The sequence below is a fragment of the Chelonoidis abingdonii genome, chromosome 3 (assembly GCF_003597395.2).
Source record: "Chelonoidis abingdonii isolate Lonesome George chromosome 3, CheloAbing_2.0, whole genome shotgun sequence".
In the NCBI taxonomy this organism is placed as follows: domain Eukaryota; kingdom Metazoa; phylum Chordata; order Testudines; family Testudinidae; genus Chelonoidis; species Chelonoidis abingdonii.
Genome location: NC_133771.1, coordinates 184,270,246 through 184,288,977, shown reverse-complemented (window position 1 = coordinate 184,288,977; position 18,732 = coordinate 184,270,246). Strand labels below are relative to the sequence as shown.

The window sequence follows — 18,732 nt, the reverse complement described above, 5'->3', positions numbered from 1 at the left end:
GAGCTTTCTTATTCTGCCAGCTGGTGTAGTTAGTTAGTCTGTAGCTCAACTGTGCTGCAGGTTCAGGAATTGAACTCTGCTGATGAGGTGAGGTTGTTACCGTTGCACATAATAGAATTTGTATTTATTTTTCCTTTTAAAATGAGGAAATTGCATACAGAAATCTTGTTAAAATACATTATTTAGGCTGTAGAGTCAAACATTGAAAAAAGTTAGGAAATGTCAGACTGTAGATTGCCTGTGCAACCTTAACTCTCCCCTTGTCTGTATCATAGAAGATTAGGGTTGGAAGAGACCTCAGGAGGTCATCTAGTCTAACCCTCTGCTCAAAGCAGGATCCACCCCAACTAAATCATCCCAGCCAGGGCTTTGTCAAGCCGGGCTTTGTACATCTCTAAGAATGGAGATTGCACTGTGTGATTGCATACTATGTCCACCCCAGGACCCTGACTACTCATTCAGCGCATAGGATAGATAATCATCAGGGAATGAGGCTGCTATTCAAAATCATTATTCAGTTATTGGCCTCTGCCTGCCTTACTGCACACCATCCAAAGCCTGCAATGAATACAGAATTATTCATTCCTTGTGGTCTTTTCTAAAGCACTCATCACCCTGATATCTAAGTGTCTCACAGATATTAATGAATTTGTTTACACTTAAAGATAACGGAGTTTCAGAGCCAGAATTGGAACTCAGGATCTCCTGCTTCCCAACCTTGTGCTCATTCCTTCAGACGACACTGCTTTACAGCCAGAGCTGCTGAGCATACATGAATCCCATTGACTTCAGCTGCATTTGCAAGTGCTCGGCACTTCAGCAAGTTATGCCCCTGGTGTCTCTAGTTGGGCAACCAGAAATTGGGGAACATGCACTTACTGTCCACCTGTCAATTTTAGTTGTAAGTGTCTTGCTGAGCATCACATAGTAACTACATCGCAGAGTCAGGGATAGAACTGAGGTCCATTTGGGGTGTTCACCTGCCTTAAGCAGAAGATCATCGTCCCTCTTACTGCAGTTCTCTATTTACCTCCCTGCTTCTGCAGAAAATGAGGCAAGGATCCTACAAACAATCTCATTCACTACATAACCTTAATTCATTCCACGAGTGCCTTCTATCCTGTGTACTGAATGAGGCAGGAATCTTGTGGAAAAAATACGTGATCATGTAATTAAAGATTGTATCATAATGCTTACGCACAAGAGGACCAAATTAAGGTTGCACAAGCAATCTTAATTCTGGCATTTCTTAACATTTGAATGCTTTACTTTGTAACCTTAATTTTCTTTTAATGTGGAGTTTTGGTGTGTAATATAATTTTGAGTGTATGTACGAAAGCATGCAGAGTTGTTTTTAATTACTATTCTTGACAATGAAGTAGCATGTTAACGTTTTTTTTTTTAACTGAAATAGCTGTTTAGATTCCAAACGATCATTTAAATATCTTTTAGTTCTACAATTTGTGGCAGGTTTGGTCACAGAGATTCTCTTGGGACTGTCACCTCATGTGCTGAAATTACCTCTGAGCCCATTTTCCCTGCCAGCTTGGGGCTTCCAGAACCCTGTCTTGTTGAGACAGACACGCTAGCCTGCTGCAACCCAGACCCAGGGTCTGGGCCACGCCCCCAAAGCTGCAGACTTTAACTAAAAACAGTTCAGCAGGTTACCTGTCTCCAGCATCCAGGCCCCAATGGGATCCAAACCCCAAATAAATCCGTTTTGCTCTGTATAAAGCTTATACAGGGTAAATTCATATTGTTCACCCTCTATATCATTGATAGAGAGAGATGCACAGCTATATGTTCCCCCAGGTATTAATCACTTACTATGGGTTTACTAGTAAACAAAAGTGATTTTTATTAAGTATAAAAAGTAAGATTTAAGTGGTTTCAAACAATAATAGACAGAACAAAGTAAGTCACCGAGCAAAATAAAGCAAAAACACATAAGTCTAAGCCCAATACATTAAGAAACTGATTACAGGTAATATCTCACCCTCAGAGATGTTCCAATAAGCTTTTTTCACAGACTAGACTCCTTCCTACTCTGGGCCCAATCCTTTCCCCTGGTACAGTCCTTGTTAGTCCCAGCAGACATCTCAGGTGGTAAGCAGGGGTTTTCTCATGACTGGCCACAACATTTGTCCTGCTCCACCTCCTTCTATAGTTTTGGCACAAGGCAGGAATCTTTTTGTCTGTGCTTGTCCCCAACCTCCCCCACCCCCTCACAATGGAAAAGTACAAGGATTAAGAGGCATTCCAGTATCATGTGACATGGTCACATGTCACTGTAGGACTCCTAGTCTCCATTCTTCCTGGGTTGGCTCACAGGTGCACAAGAAGGTTTGCAGGTAAATAAACCATTTACAACCAATTGTCCTAGTCAATGGGAGCCCTCAAGATTCTAAGCCATCATTAATGGCCCACACTTCGCATAATTACAGTAGGACCTCAGAGTTATACTTCATATTTCTAGCTTCAGATATAAGAATGATACATTCATACAAATAGGAGGAATACATTCAGTAGGTTATAATCTTTGTTATGATACCTTACAAAAGACCTTTTGCATAAAGCATATTCCAGTTACATCATATTCACACTCATAAGCATATTTCCATAAAACATATGGAGTGCAAGATCACACAGTTGTTACTGTTTAGTAAATGATAACAAACTAAAGTGCACTGTACGTATGTTTTAGGAAATAAATAATGAAGTGTGTTTATAGCTAAAGTTGTCTAATGAGAAAGCCAAATTTTAGTAGTAGTATGTTCAGCTTTAAATATGAATACTTTGCATTTACAGGTAATTTGCCTGTGATTTATTAAAATGATTATTAATCCAGATAGAATATTAACTTTTGTCTTTGCAGAGAAGTGTCACAATAGGAGAAAACTCAGCCCTGGCACAAGTGGGTGCCTTTCTACTGGAACTCTTTCTGCGTACACCACAACTGCATTTGGCCCAGTGTATTTTTTGTTTTAATAAGTGATTTAGTCTCTTATCATACATGTGTTCTGGGTTTGGTTCTGTTCTATATCTTCAGTGATTTAGATAATGGCATAGAGAGTATACTTATAAAGTTTGCGGATGATGCCAAGCTGGAAGGGGTTGCAAGTGCTTTGGAGGATAGGATTTAAAATTCTAAATGATCTGGACAAACTGGAGAAATGGGCTTAAATTGCAGCAAGAGCAGTTTAAGTTGGACATTAGGAAAAACTTCCTAATTATCAGAGTGGTTAAGCTGTGGAATAAATTGCTCAGGGTAGCTGTGAAATCTCAGTCATGGAGATTTTTAAGAGCAGGTTGGACGAACACCTGTCATGGATGGTCTAGATAATACTTAGTCCTGCCATGAGTGCAGAGGACAGGACTAGATGACCTCTTCAGGTCCCTTCCAGTCCTACAATTCTGATTCTTTGTGCTAGCTACAATTATCTTAACACTAAAAAAGAAGGCTAATAAGCATAATATTGTGCATTCCTAAATTAAAAGGGACACCATTAATGTTGGAAAAAATAAGAGTTTCTCTCCTCTTCAACAAATGTCAGACTTGCATTGTAAATATGTTATAGTCTATATTATATTGATCTTACGAACACTTAAATGCACGTTTAGCTTTGTGCATGTGAGTAATCCCATTGAAATCAATCACATCAGTAAAGTTTATGTGAATTTTTAAGTGTTTGCAGGTTTGGGGCCAAAGAGTCTAGATTCCTTGAAATGAGGGCTGGAGTTAGTCAAAGTATGTTATGTAACCTAGACACAGCATAAGAACATTTGTGATGCAATCTGTGATCTGTCAACCTTGACAAAATCTTTCCTTAAAGAAAAAGAATCTTTATTTTTTTGACTAATGTCTGTAAAAAGCATTATTGTTATCTTATCTTGGCTTCTTTCATATATTCACCAAATGTCATTTTTGATATCCTTGGGAAGTAGGAGAAGAATTTTCACCTTACCCATACCACATTTTAAAGAATTACCTTGAAGAGAGGATCGTTTCAGAATCTATCCCTATATACAGTCATCAAACCCAACACTACACAAGTGGTAAATTCCTCGTTTAGAGTATTATTCCTGAGCCAAAAATAACTTATTTTAGCATAGGAAAACTGTTCATAAACATTAAGTTGTGTAATAAGCTGCCATTAGGAAAAATATTTCTGGGTAAAAGTGTGGGAGGTGCTCATTCAATAATGCTTTCTCAAAATACAGCTTTTTAATGTGGTCAGGTAATACTGGATGTCTAAAGCAAAATACTGTCTTGAAATGGAAGTCAAATTTCAGTGGATAATAAACAGTGTAGCTCAGGGATAGGCACACAAGCTGATTTTCGGTCAGGAGGGCTCTGCATTTTAATTTAATTTTAAATGAAGCTTCTTAAACATTTTAAAGCCTTATTTACTTTACATACAACAATAGTTTAGTTATATATTATAGACTTATAGAAAGAGACCTTCTAAAAACATTAAAATGTATTGGTGGCACGCAAGACTTAATTAAAGTAAAAATGAAGACTGCACACCACTTCTGAAGGTTGCAACCCTGTGTAGCTCCTTCCACCAATTACAAGCATCCTACTATGTCTGCATTTCCTCAACCCTTGAGCTATCTCATCTTGTACATCCTGACTAGATTTGGCAATGCTTTCACATTTGAACAAGAAATCTTTATAAAGCTTTTAAAAAATCAAATACAATAAACCAAAAAATGAAGAACTATATATGAAAATGATTTGCCAGTCCAGGGACACTCTGACTAATAATTATTGCTAGGTGACTCCCTGCCAACCCATGTCAAGGAAGTGCTATATAATTCTGTTAAATGCAAACTACTATGTAAATGCAATGTAAGATGTTCCCAAAATGTCAAGAATGCAAATTAGTGTTGCATATCGTTGTTTGCGTGGGGTAAACAAACAGGATATACACACTTAAGACAAACTAGTGATGAGAAGATAGAACATATGTGCAGCATGAAGCATTGACATGAATTTTGAACCTTAGGCCTGGTCTACACTACGGTTTTAAATCGATTTGAAGAGCGTTAAATCGATTTAACGCTGTACCCGTCCACACTACAACGCCCTTTATATCGATATAAAGGGCTCTTTAAACTCGATTTCTGTACTCCTCCCCGACAGAGGAGTACGCTAAATTCGATATTAACATATCGGATTAGGGTTAGTGTGGACGGAAATCGATGTTATTGGCCTCCGGCGGTATCCCACAGTGCACACACTGACGTCTCTGGACAGCAATCTGAACTCGATGCAGCGGCAGGTAAACAGGAAAAGCCTCGCGAACTTTTGAATTACATTTCCTGTTTGCCCAGCGTGGAGCCCTGATCAGCACGGGTGGCGATGCAGTCCCAAATCCAAAAGAGCTCCAGCATGGACCGTATATGGGAGATACTGGATCTGATCGCTTTATGGGGGACAAATCTGTTGTATCAGAGCTCCGTTCACGAAGACGAGCTTTGAAAAAAATCTCCAGGCTACACAGTGCTGCATGACAAGTGTAATGGAAAGCCAAAAATCAAATGACGCTCATGGAGGGAGGGAGGGGGTACTGAGGACTCCAGCTATCCCACAGTCCACAGCAGTCTCTGAAGAGTATTTGCATTCTGGCTGAGCTCCCAAGGTCTGTAGGTTCAAACACAGGGTCTGGCGTGGTTCAGGAATAGCTCCTCAGTTTTCCTCCCCACCCCCCCACGTGAAAGAAAAGGGAAGAATCATTTCTTGACTTCTTTCAATGTCACCTATGTGTACTGAATGCTGCTGGTAGACCCGATGCTGCAGCAGTGAAGAGCAGTATCTGCTCCTCTCCCCTCTCTGGTGATAGATGGTGCAATATGACTGATATCCATCGTCGCCATCACGCCGTGAGTGCTCCTGGCTGCCTTAGGTGAGGCTGGCGGGGGCGCCTGGTAAAATGGAATGACCCCAGTTATTCCCAGTAGATGGTACAGAACGGCTGGTAACGGTCTCCTCATAGACCTGGGGGCTGAGCTTCAATCACCCCCTCCTTCTCTGTGTAAGGAAAAGATTCTGTACTGCCTGACTGTCATAGCAGCAGCATGCTGGCTCCTCTCCCCGACCGCTTATTGTCCTGCCTGGACTGTCACAGCCCAGGAGCTGCCTCCCCCTCATTTTATCTCACTAACAAGTCTCTGTTTCTATTCCTGCATCTTTATAACTTCATGACACAAATGCGGGGGGACACTGCCACGGTAGCCAGAAGGTTGGGGGAGAAGGAAGCAACGGTGGGGTTGTTGCAGGGGCCCCCTGTGAATACTGACACGAGCAGCTGTGCTCTCTGATACACTGGTCCTCTATAACTTGCCCCTTATTCTAGGCAGGACTGACTCTATTTTTAGAAACCATAAGGAGGAACTCGGCGACTCAATCCAATTTTGCTTTGCGTGCGCCCCCGGCCGATTTCAGCCAGGGCACTCATGATAGCAGCGACAGTACTGAGGGGGAGGATAACCGTCATCTCATTGCCAGTTTACTCCGGCAGTAGACGGTACAGAACGACTGGTAACCATCTCTCGTATCATGCAAAAGCAAGTGAATCTGCTGTGTAGCTGGATATCGTCTCTCTGTCCGCGCATCCAGTAACATACGTGCCGGAAAAAAAAAGCTGAACAGGCTCCATGGTTCTGTGCTATGGCGTCTGCCAGGCAATCCAGGGAAAAATGGCACGAAGGATTGTCAGCTGATGTTCCCCAGAGGAAGGAATGACTGACGACATTTACCCAGAACCACCCGCGACATAATGATTCAACCCAGAATTCCAAGGGGGAGGGAGACTGCGGGAACTATGGATAGCTACGGAAGAGCTACCACCAATGAACGCTTCAGAAATCGACGTTAGCCTCGGACTATGGACGCACAACGCCGAATTACTGTGCCTAGTGTGGTCGCATGAAATCGAATTTATAATATCAGTTTTTAAAAACCGATTTTAGCTAATTCGATATTATCCCGTAGTAGAAGCGTGCCCTTAGTCTTTTTTCATTTCTGAAAATCTGTTATTCAACTAGGAAGTCATACTATTGAAATACTTTTGTATTTAATTGTATTTGATTTTCTTAAGTTAAATGAAGAGCGAATCAGCTTTGTTTAGCATGTGGAATTATTGATTGATAGGATGCTAGAGGCGGGGTAGGGAAGATCTATAGCTATTTGTCTTTGCCAGTTCCCCGAAGCAATACTGATAAGGGAGAGGATATTCTTGGTAGAGAAGAAAAGCATCTACCCAGGAGAGTGTTTGCCCTTATGATGTGAGGAGGTTTCTTCAACCTTTGTCAAGGAGACTCATAATTTAGGAATATGTTCAGATTGCTCTTGCAAACTGGGTTGACCACAGCATAATCTGCTATGCAGGTTTCAGATGATAATTGTGACTGCTTATAATCTATCTGCTGTTGATCTGATCACAGTTATGTATGCATTTGTGACTTGATTAGAATGTGTTCTTAAAGTTACAGTTGAAGAACACTCAGATGCTCCATCTGGTTCATAACATGGCAGCAAGTCTGTTTAGTGGATTAGATGTGGGCAGCACATTACAACACTTCTCAAGCGACTGTATTGTCTCCCTGTTTGCTTCTAGGTACAATTCAAAATATGAATATTGATCAATAAGGCCTTGAATAGTGTGAGTCCGAACTGCCTGAGAAAACACCTTTATCACTTCTTTGACCACCAAGATCGCTTGTGTTCTCTGGTTTACATGGTGCTTAGAGACTGTAGTGATGGGCATCAATATAAAACCTGAAAATAAGATAGACAGTATTTGATAATCTCTTGCAGAGGAGGAGCCTACATTTTGTAATTTTTCCCCATGTGGGTCTGACATAACCCAAGTTACTGGCTTTCAGGGCATGCTCTGAAGGCCACCTTTTCTCCTGAGCAGGAGGTTATGCAGTGTGTTTTTCTGAAGGCTTGTATACATGGTTGTGTCTATTAATATTAGAGTACCAGCTAGTTTTTCTTTGTTTCTGTGCACCCACAGATGTGTAAGAGGCACTGTTTTATAAATTAACCAAATGCTCACTTACGTAGTTGAACTTGCAGACATGACTCATTTGAGTCTACAGATGTAAATATAAGAAACATTTTCAGTATATACACTCAGTAAACACTTTTCAGGTTTAATTAACTGAAAGAATTTTTTCAAACCTTACAAAACCACTAGTATTTGCCACTGCGTCTAAGCAGAGTTGCAGACTTTTGTACTCCATCCTTGTCCAAAGAAGTGTAGTTACGTTTGTTGTTTTACAGGAACACAGTCCCTCAAAATCACAGTCCCATAAATTTACAAAAAAAACCTTTTACTCTTTAAGAAAGGAGGAAAAAAATACAATAAACCCCCTTGGGTTAGAGAATGGGCAAGAAACATTCAGCCTGAAAGGTGAATGGATTGGAGAATTGTATGTGAAAGCAGAAGATTATAAAGGGAAAAGATTTATAGTTGAAAACTGTTAACACTGTAACTTTTGCTATAGCAAGTGTTCTGACATCACAGAATCATACTTCTAGAAACATCTGCTAGAGACTCATTCAGTTGTTTCAGCTATCCAGACTCTTGTCTACTTTTGATGACAATAACTTTTTGAATGTATTTTTGGCAAAAACATACTTACAGGCATTTCTTCCTGAATATATCATTCCCTAATAGGTATCAATAGTATGAAGTCCCACCCCAGGCCTGCTAAGACAAATCCACAACATATTTTTTGTAGAAACAATCTGTTTGTATGATAGGAAACAACAGACTATGAATCCTTAAAAATTGATTCACGTGCTGAGATCTGCATAAGCTGTAGAAGTTAAGCAAAATTCTTGCTGTCTTTTTAATATTCTGTCTTTCCAAGTGGTAAGTCTTGGTGCTATTCAGTAGGCTCACAGTGCCTCAGACAGTTCTGTTAAAAGACTAACTTCAGAATTTTGGAGCCAAATACCAAACCGTCTGAATCCTAATTAAGTGAACCCAGGATCTCAGGTCATTATAAGTGTGAAGGTCCAGTCACGGTTGCAGCTGGTTGTGAAGAAAAAGAAGACTCTGCAACTTGTTTTATTCCTTCACGTGCAACAAATGTAACCTTCAGCCTATGTCCAAACATAATTGAAAGAACTAAGTTTCCTGCAGCTTAGAGGCTATTGTGGGCCTTCATTAAGGGGCAAAACCGTGATCAAGCATGGCTTTACACCATCTTTCCCTGTCAGCTCCTGTCTAGTTTTCTATCTCCACCCTCTAAGGACTTCAGGTGTCTGGCAATTAGCCCTAATAAACCAGCAGGTGTTTCTTAAGGGAATATTGGCAGTCCTAATAAGAGACAGCTGTGAGACCTGTAGGTGCCTCAGGCTGGCTTCAGCCCTTGGTTTGACTGGCAATGTGCAGGATCCATTCACCTTGTCGTGGTATTCTTTAATTAATGGAAGTTTGCTTTGGGATAGTCACATGGAAATTTTTTTTTAAATTTAAAATTCCATTTCAGTCATAAAATTAATCCTCAACAGAGTAGAATACGTTGTTGCAGCTTTACGTGTGATTTCTTACACAAATTAAAAGAAAAAACAAGCAAACCATAATCACTGCAGTAGTTAGCCTACTTTAACTTTGCCAAACTAAACCATATTCCAAGCTAAAGTAATCTGAGGAAAATATCCAGTCCAATTATATTGCAGTCCTAGGAGCCCTTTCAGGATTTGTTAATGTTTGTGTATTTTTTATGAAGCATTACTGTATGGGGGATTGTGCTCTTGCATATGAACTAATTAGTAACAATAGGAGATCAGAGCCCTCAATGATGCTTTGAGCAGCAAAATCTTCTTATCCCCAGATAAGTCTCAGAATTGTGGTCTGTGAAGGGAATAGTGTTTTGTGAAATATCCAGCCTTTTATTGTTGGTAGCCTTGTTGATATCCTGCAACTTGTGAAAAGTGAGATCATTCACATGTCCCATATGCTGAGGTACATGAAGTAATGGTACCAAGTCCTTTGTCTTTGTTGGCATAGGTTGATTGAATTACTGCAATTTGTCACTTTAGTCTTTTTGGTTTTGACATGTTTTCCTAAGTAACTATTTTTTCAATGGGACAGAAAGAAATCAAACAACTTTTTAATAAAAATTCAGTAAGTAAGACGTAAACAAAAATTAATTCCAGCAGAGCTCATTCTAGACCCATCTGCTCCAGTTCCTGAAAGCAAGAGTCCCCTGATGTTTCGTCTCTGGGAAGCCTATTGAGGCAGTATTATTATAGCAATTACATAAGAACCTTGATTAGACTAAAATTCTGAGATATTAAAAATACTAATCTTTTTTTTCTATTATAATTACTTGGCTGTGATCCTTTTTGTGTCTTGTTGAAGTCCATTAGGAAATGTATATGGCAGATGAGAACTGCAGAATGCTAACGGAAAATTGCAATGGAATGTGAAAGATTCTTCAGATAGCAACCCAATAGAGGGTGTGCCAGAGCACAGGCATGGTGGGAACTACCTAAAGTAAAAAGTCTAAGCTGTGCTACCCAGAGGGGCATGCTGCTTACTGAGGTACTTAAGTTGCCTCTGGTGATCAGTTCCATTCTCTGGTGAAGGAGCTCATATAGGACCACAATGGCTGATTAAAGCCATCCTTTTGTCTCACTGGTGTGTTCTGTGAAAAAATGAACATATCAGCAACAAAAACCCAACATTTTTTTAGTTGATTAGCTGGTACAGTTTGGGGATATTCCTGATGTTTATACTTGAGAGGCTTATATGCGCCCTTCACCCCTTCTCAATTAATTTATGGACATTCAGTGGCATTGTCAACACACCTTGAGGATTTTTGCCTCTCTCATCTGTTCCCTCTGGTGCACCTTATGGAGGGTCATTTGCATCATCAGCATACCTAGGCCTTTGGGCTCACTTGCCATGCATACCTCTGGACAGAGTCCTTGGGCAATCATGCTGGAGCATTTGTGGTCACTTCTGCGTCTCTTTTCATGCTGCCTTAGAAATTTTCGTTATTGGCATTGGTGCACCATCTACTGACATGACTACTGTGCTTTATGCCCCAGAAGGGACCATGACTGGCCAGCACATGATATATGTTCACAAATGTAATGTGTGTGCCACTGGGTCCTAGAGTGTACTCCTCAAAGTCTCCCTGGCCTTCTCCAGTTGGTCTGTTAAGATTGCCATGAAACCAGCCTGGAAAGCCTCAGAAGCTTTGGTTTAAAAGGAACCAAGGTAAGACCCCCATACTGGATGCCAGAACCCTGCCCAAGTGCTACCTACAATCATGCAAGTACCACAGAGGAGAATGTTTAGCTTTATATCCAGTCCTGTGTAAAGTGTCCTGCTAGAGTAATGCGACCATTACCAGACTGTGGTGAGGTTTTCTCCCTTGAGCAAGTAACCCAACCAGTGATGTTCAGCATGGCTTATCAGAGGGTACATGTAGACAAGGAAAATAGATCATCCTCTTAGGATCAACCATGACCAGTGACCACATTTGTCAAGGTGTTAAACTGTGTCTACAGTAGGTGCAAAGTCATGTTTAAAAAAATTTGTTGGCTAGCAAGTTTTCAGACACAGCCTATTTTCCTGGTTATCACCACAAAGGCATCATCTTCTGCCAGTGCCAAAAGGGAACCAGACAACTCCTCATTTTGCAGCTGACTCTACTGTCAGCTCTTACAAACAGCTGCCTGTGGTTTCTGGCTATTCCTTTCCCAGACATGCTGTCACAGATAAGCTACATAATGGATCCTCAGATGCAGCAATAGGTGCATTAAGCTAATGCACCTATAGGTGCATTAAGCTAATGCACCTATAGGTGCATTAAGATGCTATCTCTTCAGAAATTTGTTTCCCTAATATGTGATGGTCTTTTCACTGATCTTAATGCTCCAAAGCAATGTCCTAACATAGACATTTGTTGGAGCCCTTGTTAGCATGGAGTTTTTGAGAGTCATTATCAGATCTATGCTCTGAAATCCCTTACGCAGTTTTAGACTACCTGAACACTTATGGTTTCAGCACAACCAGTATACATGCATACATTAGTATCATTGACACTTCCACCACCAAAACTGATTCAGCACATGATGAAAACTTCCCTGGGATGGTGGAGGTATGGCTGAGAAACAGGGCTATTACTTAAATATAAAAAATGAGATTCCTCTGAAGCAAAGTATTTTTCCATTGGGAAAGTGGAGAAAGGTGATTCTCCCCAGGATTATCTAGTCTTTTCCCGTTTTATGAAGAAGATGCTAAGATGTTTTTCCTTTTGATTTGGAGACTGCCCAGGAAAAACCAAGGGCTTTTATTTCAAGAGACCTGAAATGAGTGCTTTCACAGGTATGGCAGCAGTGCCCTTATGAACAATCAGTGAAAGAAATGGGTTCGTACAGTCCCAACTATATCAAAGGGGGTTGATACATCTTTTTACACAACTAACAAAATCATCAAAAGCACAGAACTTGGAGGTGATGGGGGACTTCAACTACCCAGACATCTGTTGAGAAAAATAATACAGTGAGGCACATATTATCCAACAAGTTCTTGGAATGCACTGGAGAATTTTTTTTATTTCATAAGGTGGAGAAAGCAACTAGGGGAGAGGTTGTTCTAGATTTGAATTTGACAAATAGGAAGGCACTGATTGAAGATTTGAAAGTGGAAGGCATTTTGGTAAAAGTGATCATGAAATGATAGAATTCATGATTCTAAGGAATGGTGGGAGGGGAAACAGCAGAATAAAGACAATTGATTTCAAGAAGTCAGACTTTAGCAAACTTAGGGAGTTGGTAGGCAAGATCCCATTGGAAGCAAAGCCTAAGGGGAAAAACAGTTTGAGAGACATTTTTTCCAAGAGACATTAATAAGGGCAGAAGAACAAACTATCTCACTGCGTAGAAAAGGTAGGAATTACGGCAAGAGGCCACCGTGGCTTAACTAGAGGATCTTCAATTATCTGAAACTCAAAAAAGAATCCTAAAACTAGATCAAATTACGAAGGATGAAAATTAAAAAACAACACCACAAGTATGTAGGGACAAAATTAGAAAGGCTAAAACACAAAATGAGATTAAACTATCTAGAGACATAAAAGGTAATAAGAAAACATTCTACAAATATATTAGAAGCAAGGGGAAGACCAAAGACAGGGCAGGCCTGTTACTCAATGAGGGAAGAAAGACGACAACAGAAAAATGGAAATGGCAGAAGTGCTGAATGCTTTTTTTGTTTGTTTGTTTTCACCAAAAAGGTCGTAGTGATTGAACATCTAACATAGTGAACTCCATAGGATTTGAGGCTAAAATAGGGAAAGAACAAATTAAAAATTAGCTAGACAAGTTTAGATGTTTTCAGGTTGGCAGTGCCTGATAAAATGCATCCTAGGAGTTGAGAGAGGAAATATGAGCCATTAGCGATTATCTTCAAAAACTCATGGAAAATGGAAGAGATTACAGAGGACTGGAAAAGGGCAAATATAGTGCCAATCTGTAAAAAGGGGTGTAAGGACAACCTGGGGAACTACATACCAGTCATCTTAACTTCAGTACCTGGAAAGATAATGGAGCAAATAATCAAGCCATCAATTTGCAAACACCCAGATAATAATAAGGTGATAAGTAACAGTCTACATGGATTTGTCAAGAGCAAATCATGTCAATCCAACCTAATAGCTTTCTTTGACAGACTAACAAGCCTTGTTGATGGGGGAAAGTGGTAGATGTTGTATATCTTGACTTTAGTAAGGCATTTGATACTATCTTGCATGATCTTCTCATAAACAAATTAAGGTCATGCCTATATGTACGGTGGTGCAGCTGTACCAATACAGCTGCGTTCATGCAGCACATCTGGTGAAGAAGCTCAGTGTCGATGAGTGACCTCTCCTGTCGGCATACAAAAAACACCACTGTGATTGGCTGTGCACATGAGTGTTTATGATGAGGTAACTTATGTCCTTCGGGGGTGGAATATTCACACCCTGGAGCAACATACATTTTTGCCGACATAGGCTGCAGTGTAGAAATAGCCTAAGGAAATATAACCTAGGTGAAGCTGCTGTAAGATGGGTGCATAACTGGTTGGAAAACTGTTCCCAAGGAGTAATTACCAGTGGTTCACAGTCAAGCTGGAAAGGCATATCAAGTGGAGTCCCACAGGGATTGATCCTGGGTCATTTTCTGCTCAATATCTTCATCAATTATTTAGATAATGGTATAGAGCAAAGGTCCCCAAATTGTGGGATGTGCCTTCCTAGCGGGGCATGGAGGTATTTTGGGGGGGTGTGGCAAAGGCCCAGGCCAGCCACTCCCTGGGGGGCAGGCAGGGAGGGAACACCACCCAATTCTTGCCCTGGCTCCGGCCCCGGTTGCCAGCTCCGGGGCCCTGGCTGCCACCCTCATCCCCTGGCCAGGGCTCTGCTCCTTCCCCCAGCTGTTGCTCCAGCCTTGGCCCTCCCTTACTGCTGTCTGTGCCCCCCCCCCCACACAGGGGGGCACAGACAGGGGTAAGTGGGTGGTGAAACTCTGAAAAGTTTGGGGACCACTGGCATAGAGAGTACACTTATAAAGTTTGCAGATGATACCAAGCTGGGAGGGGTTGCAAATGCTTTGGAGGATAGGATTAAAATTCAAAATGATCTGGACAAACTGGAGAAATGGTCTGAAGTAAATAGGCTGAAATTCCATAAAGACAAATGGAAGGGACAATCAGTTGCACACATACAAATTGGGAAATGACTGCCTAGGAAGGAGTACTGCGGAAAGGGATCTGGGGGCTATACTGGATCTCAAATTAAATATGAGTCAACAATGTAACACTGTTGTAAAAAAAAGAAAAGAAACATCATTCTGGGATGTATTAGCAGCAGTGTTGTAAGCTAGGTAGGAGAAGTAATTCTTTCACTCCACTCTGCATGGATAAGGCTTTAACTGTAGTATTGTGTCCAGTTATGGGTGTCACATTTCATGAAAAATGTAGACAAATTGGAGGAAATCCAGAGGAGCGCAACAAAAATGATTAAAGGTCTTGAAAACATGACCTATGAGGAAAGATTGAAAAAAATTGTGTTTGTTTAGTCTAGAGAGAAGACTGAGGGGGGACATGGTAACAGTTTTCAAGTACATAAAAGATTGTTACGAGGAGGCCATTGAAAATTTGTTTTACTTAACCTCTGAGGATAGAACTAGAAGCAATCGGCTTAAATTGCAGCAAGGGAGGTTTAGGTTGGACATTAGGAAAAGCTTCCTAACTGTCAAGGTAATTAAGCACTGGAACAAATTGCCTAGGGACAGCAGGTTGTTGAAATCCATCATTGGAGGTTTTTAAGAACGGGTTAGACAAACACCTGTCAGGAATGGTCTGGTTATTATTTATGCCTGACTTGAGGGCAGAGGTCTGGACTAGGTGACCTGCTGAGATCCCTTCCAGTCCTACACTTCTGTGATTCTATGATAGAAAATATCCTTTGTCTAGAAATACCTCCACCTAGTTCTTACCTTAAACCTGTGAGAGACCAGTTCTTGTGGGTATTACAACTGGAGACAGAACTGGCTAAGTGGATTTCCCCTCCCTGTTAGCATGACCATTGATGTGATACAATGGTAGTAGCCTGAATCCTCCACTGTGATTGAAAGTTGCATGCTAGAAAGACCTACACTTACAAGGGGAAAAGGTTGCTGTTGTGAAAAGTCCCTTGTGTATTCTTTTATAGACTCCATAGAAAATCTGCTCTGCTTCTTTGTTCTCCTGTCTGAGTTTGCGTTAAAAATAATCTCCCTAATGGCTTTTCTACACTGGGAAATTTTATCATGTTAGCCTACAACCCTGAGGAGTCATGGTAATTAACATGGTGTGAAACAGTGCACACAGGGACTGTTGTGTTTAACATTGTGTCAGCTGGTCATGGCTAACTTTACGGGTCATAGGCTCAAAAGGTTAAAATAACATTAATTTTTCACACATGGAGGCATTTTCATCTCAGCTTTCAAATGCAACTGACCTTTCCTAATTTCAGTGAGAACGACTGCAGAGGAGGTATCTATCTTTAATATGTTAACATAAGGCTGAAATATATGAGGTTGTGAAGGAGACCCTTAAACCTATGTGTACTGGGAAAGTACATCATATTAGAACCCTGGGGAGTTGTGGTAACTAACACAGTGTTAAACACAGCTGGAGACTCAGCATAGACAGAGAATATTGGGCATACCATAGCATCAGCTGGTCTAGGGTCTACCACGGTTCTGGTTTGGATTTGGCTCAAGATAATGGAAATATCTCAATAATGATTCACAGGATTTTTAACTTCATCAGCTTCAAATCCAAAACATGAATCCACCCAAAACCTAATACAGATCTTTGTTCCACATCTTCAGCCTACCTATAATGATATTCTTCAGTCTGAAGGCAAAAATCCAAGTAACCTGCTTGTTATTGCCACAAGGAATAATTAAGTATCCTGTGGCAAAAATAAAACTTGCTTTAGGTCCATAAAGTTTTATTAAATAACTTCTATATTGCATCATGTTATGCCTTCATCAGAAGACTACAGGTGTAGTGTTCAGTAAAATCAGATAGTGGGTTGAATGTTTTTGTCTGTCGTATTTCCAGAGGGATTGGAGTTTAATGTAGGCGGTAGCACTAGTAGAATTCTTAGTCATAACATTATAGCAGTTTTTATATTTTAAGTTCAACGTAGAAAACTCAAGCTAGTTTTGCATGCTGGAGCCAAGATTTGCTGCCTGAAATGTAATTTTCATGTTGTCAGGGCCTGGAAGTGGTATGGAGATATTACATTCTGACCCTCTATTTATGGTGTGTGGTTAAGGCAGGGAAAGGGGAAAGTGATACATGCTCCTTACTAACCAACCCCCTTTGAAAAAAATGGAAAATGCAAGGGGTAGGGGAAAGGTTGCTACAGAAAATGGGATGTGGTAGACATATACCCCTATAACCATCCCCACCCAATAAATCTGTATGTTATATATAAAATGTCAATTGTATTTTTTTAATATCTGCTGTTTAACTTGCAGAGCGTGGCAGAGATTAGATCAGTCAGTCTAAAGCTGTGAAAGGATGACTTTTGTGCTGTTAAAATCTTGTAATATGTGCTAATCTTACAGAGCTATGTCCATCTGGGATAACAGTCTACAGATTACCACGATGTGTACCATAGTGGGAGCATGGTTTGGAGCATTTCCTATTCCTCTGGATTGGGATCGGCCTTGGCAGGTTAGTCTTCATACCTTTTATAATAAGTATATACACATTTGTTTGTTGCAGTGTGAGAGCTGAACAAAAAGCAGGGAGACAGTAAAAGTATATTAGAGGTGCTAGCATGAAGCTGCTTATGAAATGTAGCCAAATCCCATTTAAGAAGTGTATAATAAATATCTCTTTTTCCAGTATACATGTATCATGCAGCGTTTTTACTGCCTCTTTCAGTCGGTTTTGAAGCGTTTTGTGTGCATGTGCTGATATTCTCAGTACATGCTTGAAGAAAATAACACTGAAAGCTAATATTCAGAGTTTGATATTGAGGAGCTACACAAGCAGAAAGAGAAGAGCAACATGACGTATGGCAGGGAGTGTATCCATGTTCAGTTTGTAGATAGAAAGCACTGCTTTTATTGTTTATGGGGAGGGGAGGAGAGTTGCTTTCCAAGTGTTTCAGCTTCCCTGCACCTTCCATTAAAGCACTTAACGAAATGCATTTAAAATTGCTATTGGCTTAATATTGATTTGTGGAGTTTGTGTGGTCAAATACCTCTGCTGAAAATTTACTTTATGATTTCAAAGGAAACACTGGCAAGTAGCAGCTACTTTGTTGCACAATAAAAAATGGGAAAGCTGGCACTGCAGAAAAATCTGTAAATTCAGCAGTCTGCACTGTTCCATTTGACTTTAATTGACATGCGGAAATGATCTCTCTAGCTGTTACCAAAATATGTAAATGCTGTGATATGTTTTTTAGTAATAGCTATTGGTGTAATTAGAAAACACTGCTGCATTCCACCCGAGTGAGGTGCTAACTGTTTACAATAAATCCATCAGTATTTGCCAACCCTATAATGCTATTGATCAGATGGAGTTAAGAAGTCTCCTCTTCCAGAAACTTGTAGCGTAGTCAGCACCCAAGTGTGTCTCATCCTCATGAAGCCTGATGATTTCTACTCATATTGGAGGGCTTTTTCCCCTGCAGCAGCTGAGCAGGTTACCTTTGTGTCAGAAGTCTTTCTTTAGATCAGTATAATTACATCTTTATTAAAATGTCTTAAATATTCCAAGAAATCAGAATAGCAGATGAGTGGTTTAGTAGCTTAAGAATAAAGTTTGACTTGACTCCTTGGAAGTACATATTCTAAACCTTGGAGCATGTTTCGCCCTTCCCTGCTCTTGAGGGTAGGTGTTTGGTAACATCATTTAGTGTATCAATTATGTGGTTTCTTTGATGAGACCTTAAAATCGCTGGGCTCGATCCTGTAAAGTGTGCCTTGTGCAGGGCATCCTCATCACCTGCTGACTTTAGTGGAGGTTGAGAATGCTTGGCACTTCGCAGGAGTAAGTACGGGGATTTTGCTTTCCCTGCTTTGACATTAATTAACATTCCCCTTTCATTTTCTAAAAGTCATGTCCCAGTGCACTAGGTCAGAATGCATCCCAGCCTAGAGACCCCTGTGTGTCTCATCCTCCTGACCAGGGTTTTTCC

General features: G+C 40.5%; 1 protein-coding gene across 1 annotated transcript in view; it reads left to right on the top strand.

Annotated features, from left to right (window-relative positions):
• Positions 1-18,732, top strand: part of PIGF (phosphatidylinositol glycan anchor biosynthesis class F) — a 55,861-nt gene that overhangs the window by 16,064 nt on the left and 21,065 nt on the right. Inside the window, exon 5 of the mRNA XM_032770220.2 lies at positions 17,147-17,255. Within this exon, the coding sequence (XP_032626111.1) occupies positions 17,147-17,255 (109 nt within the window). The remainder of the gene's footprint in view (positions 1-17,146; positions 17,256-18,732) is intronic.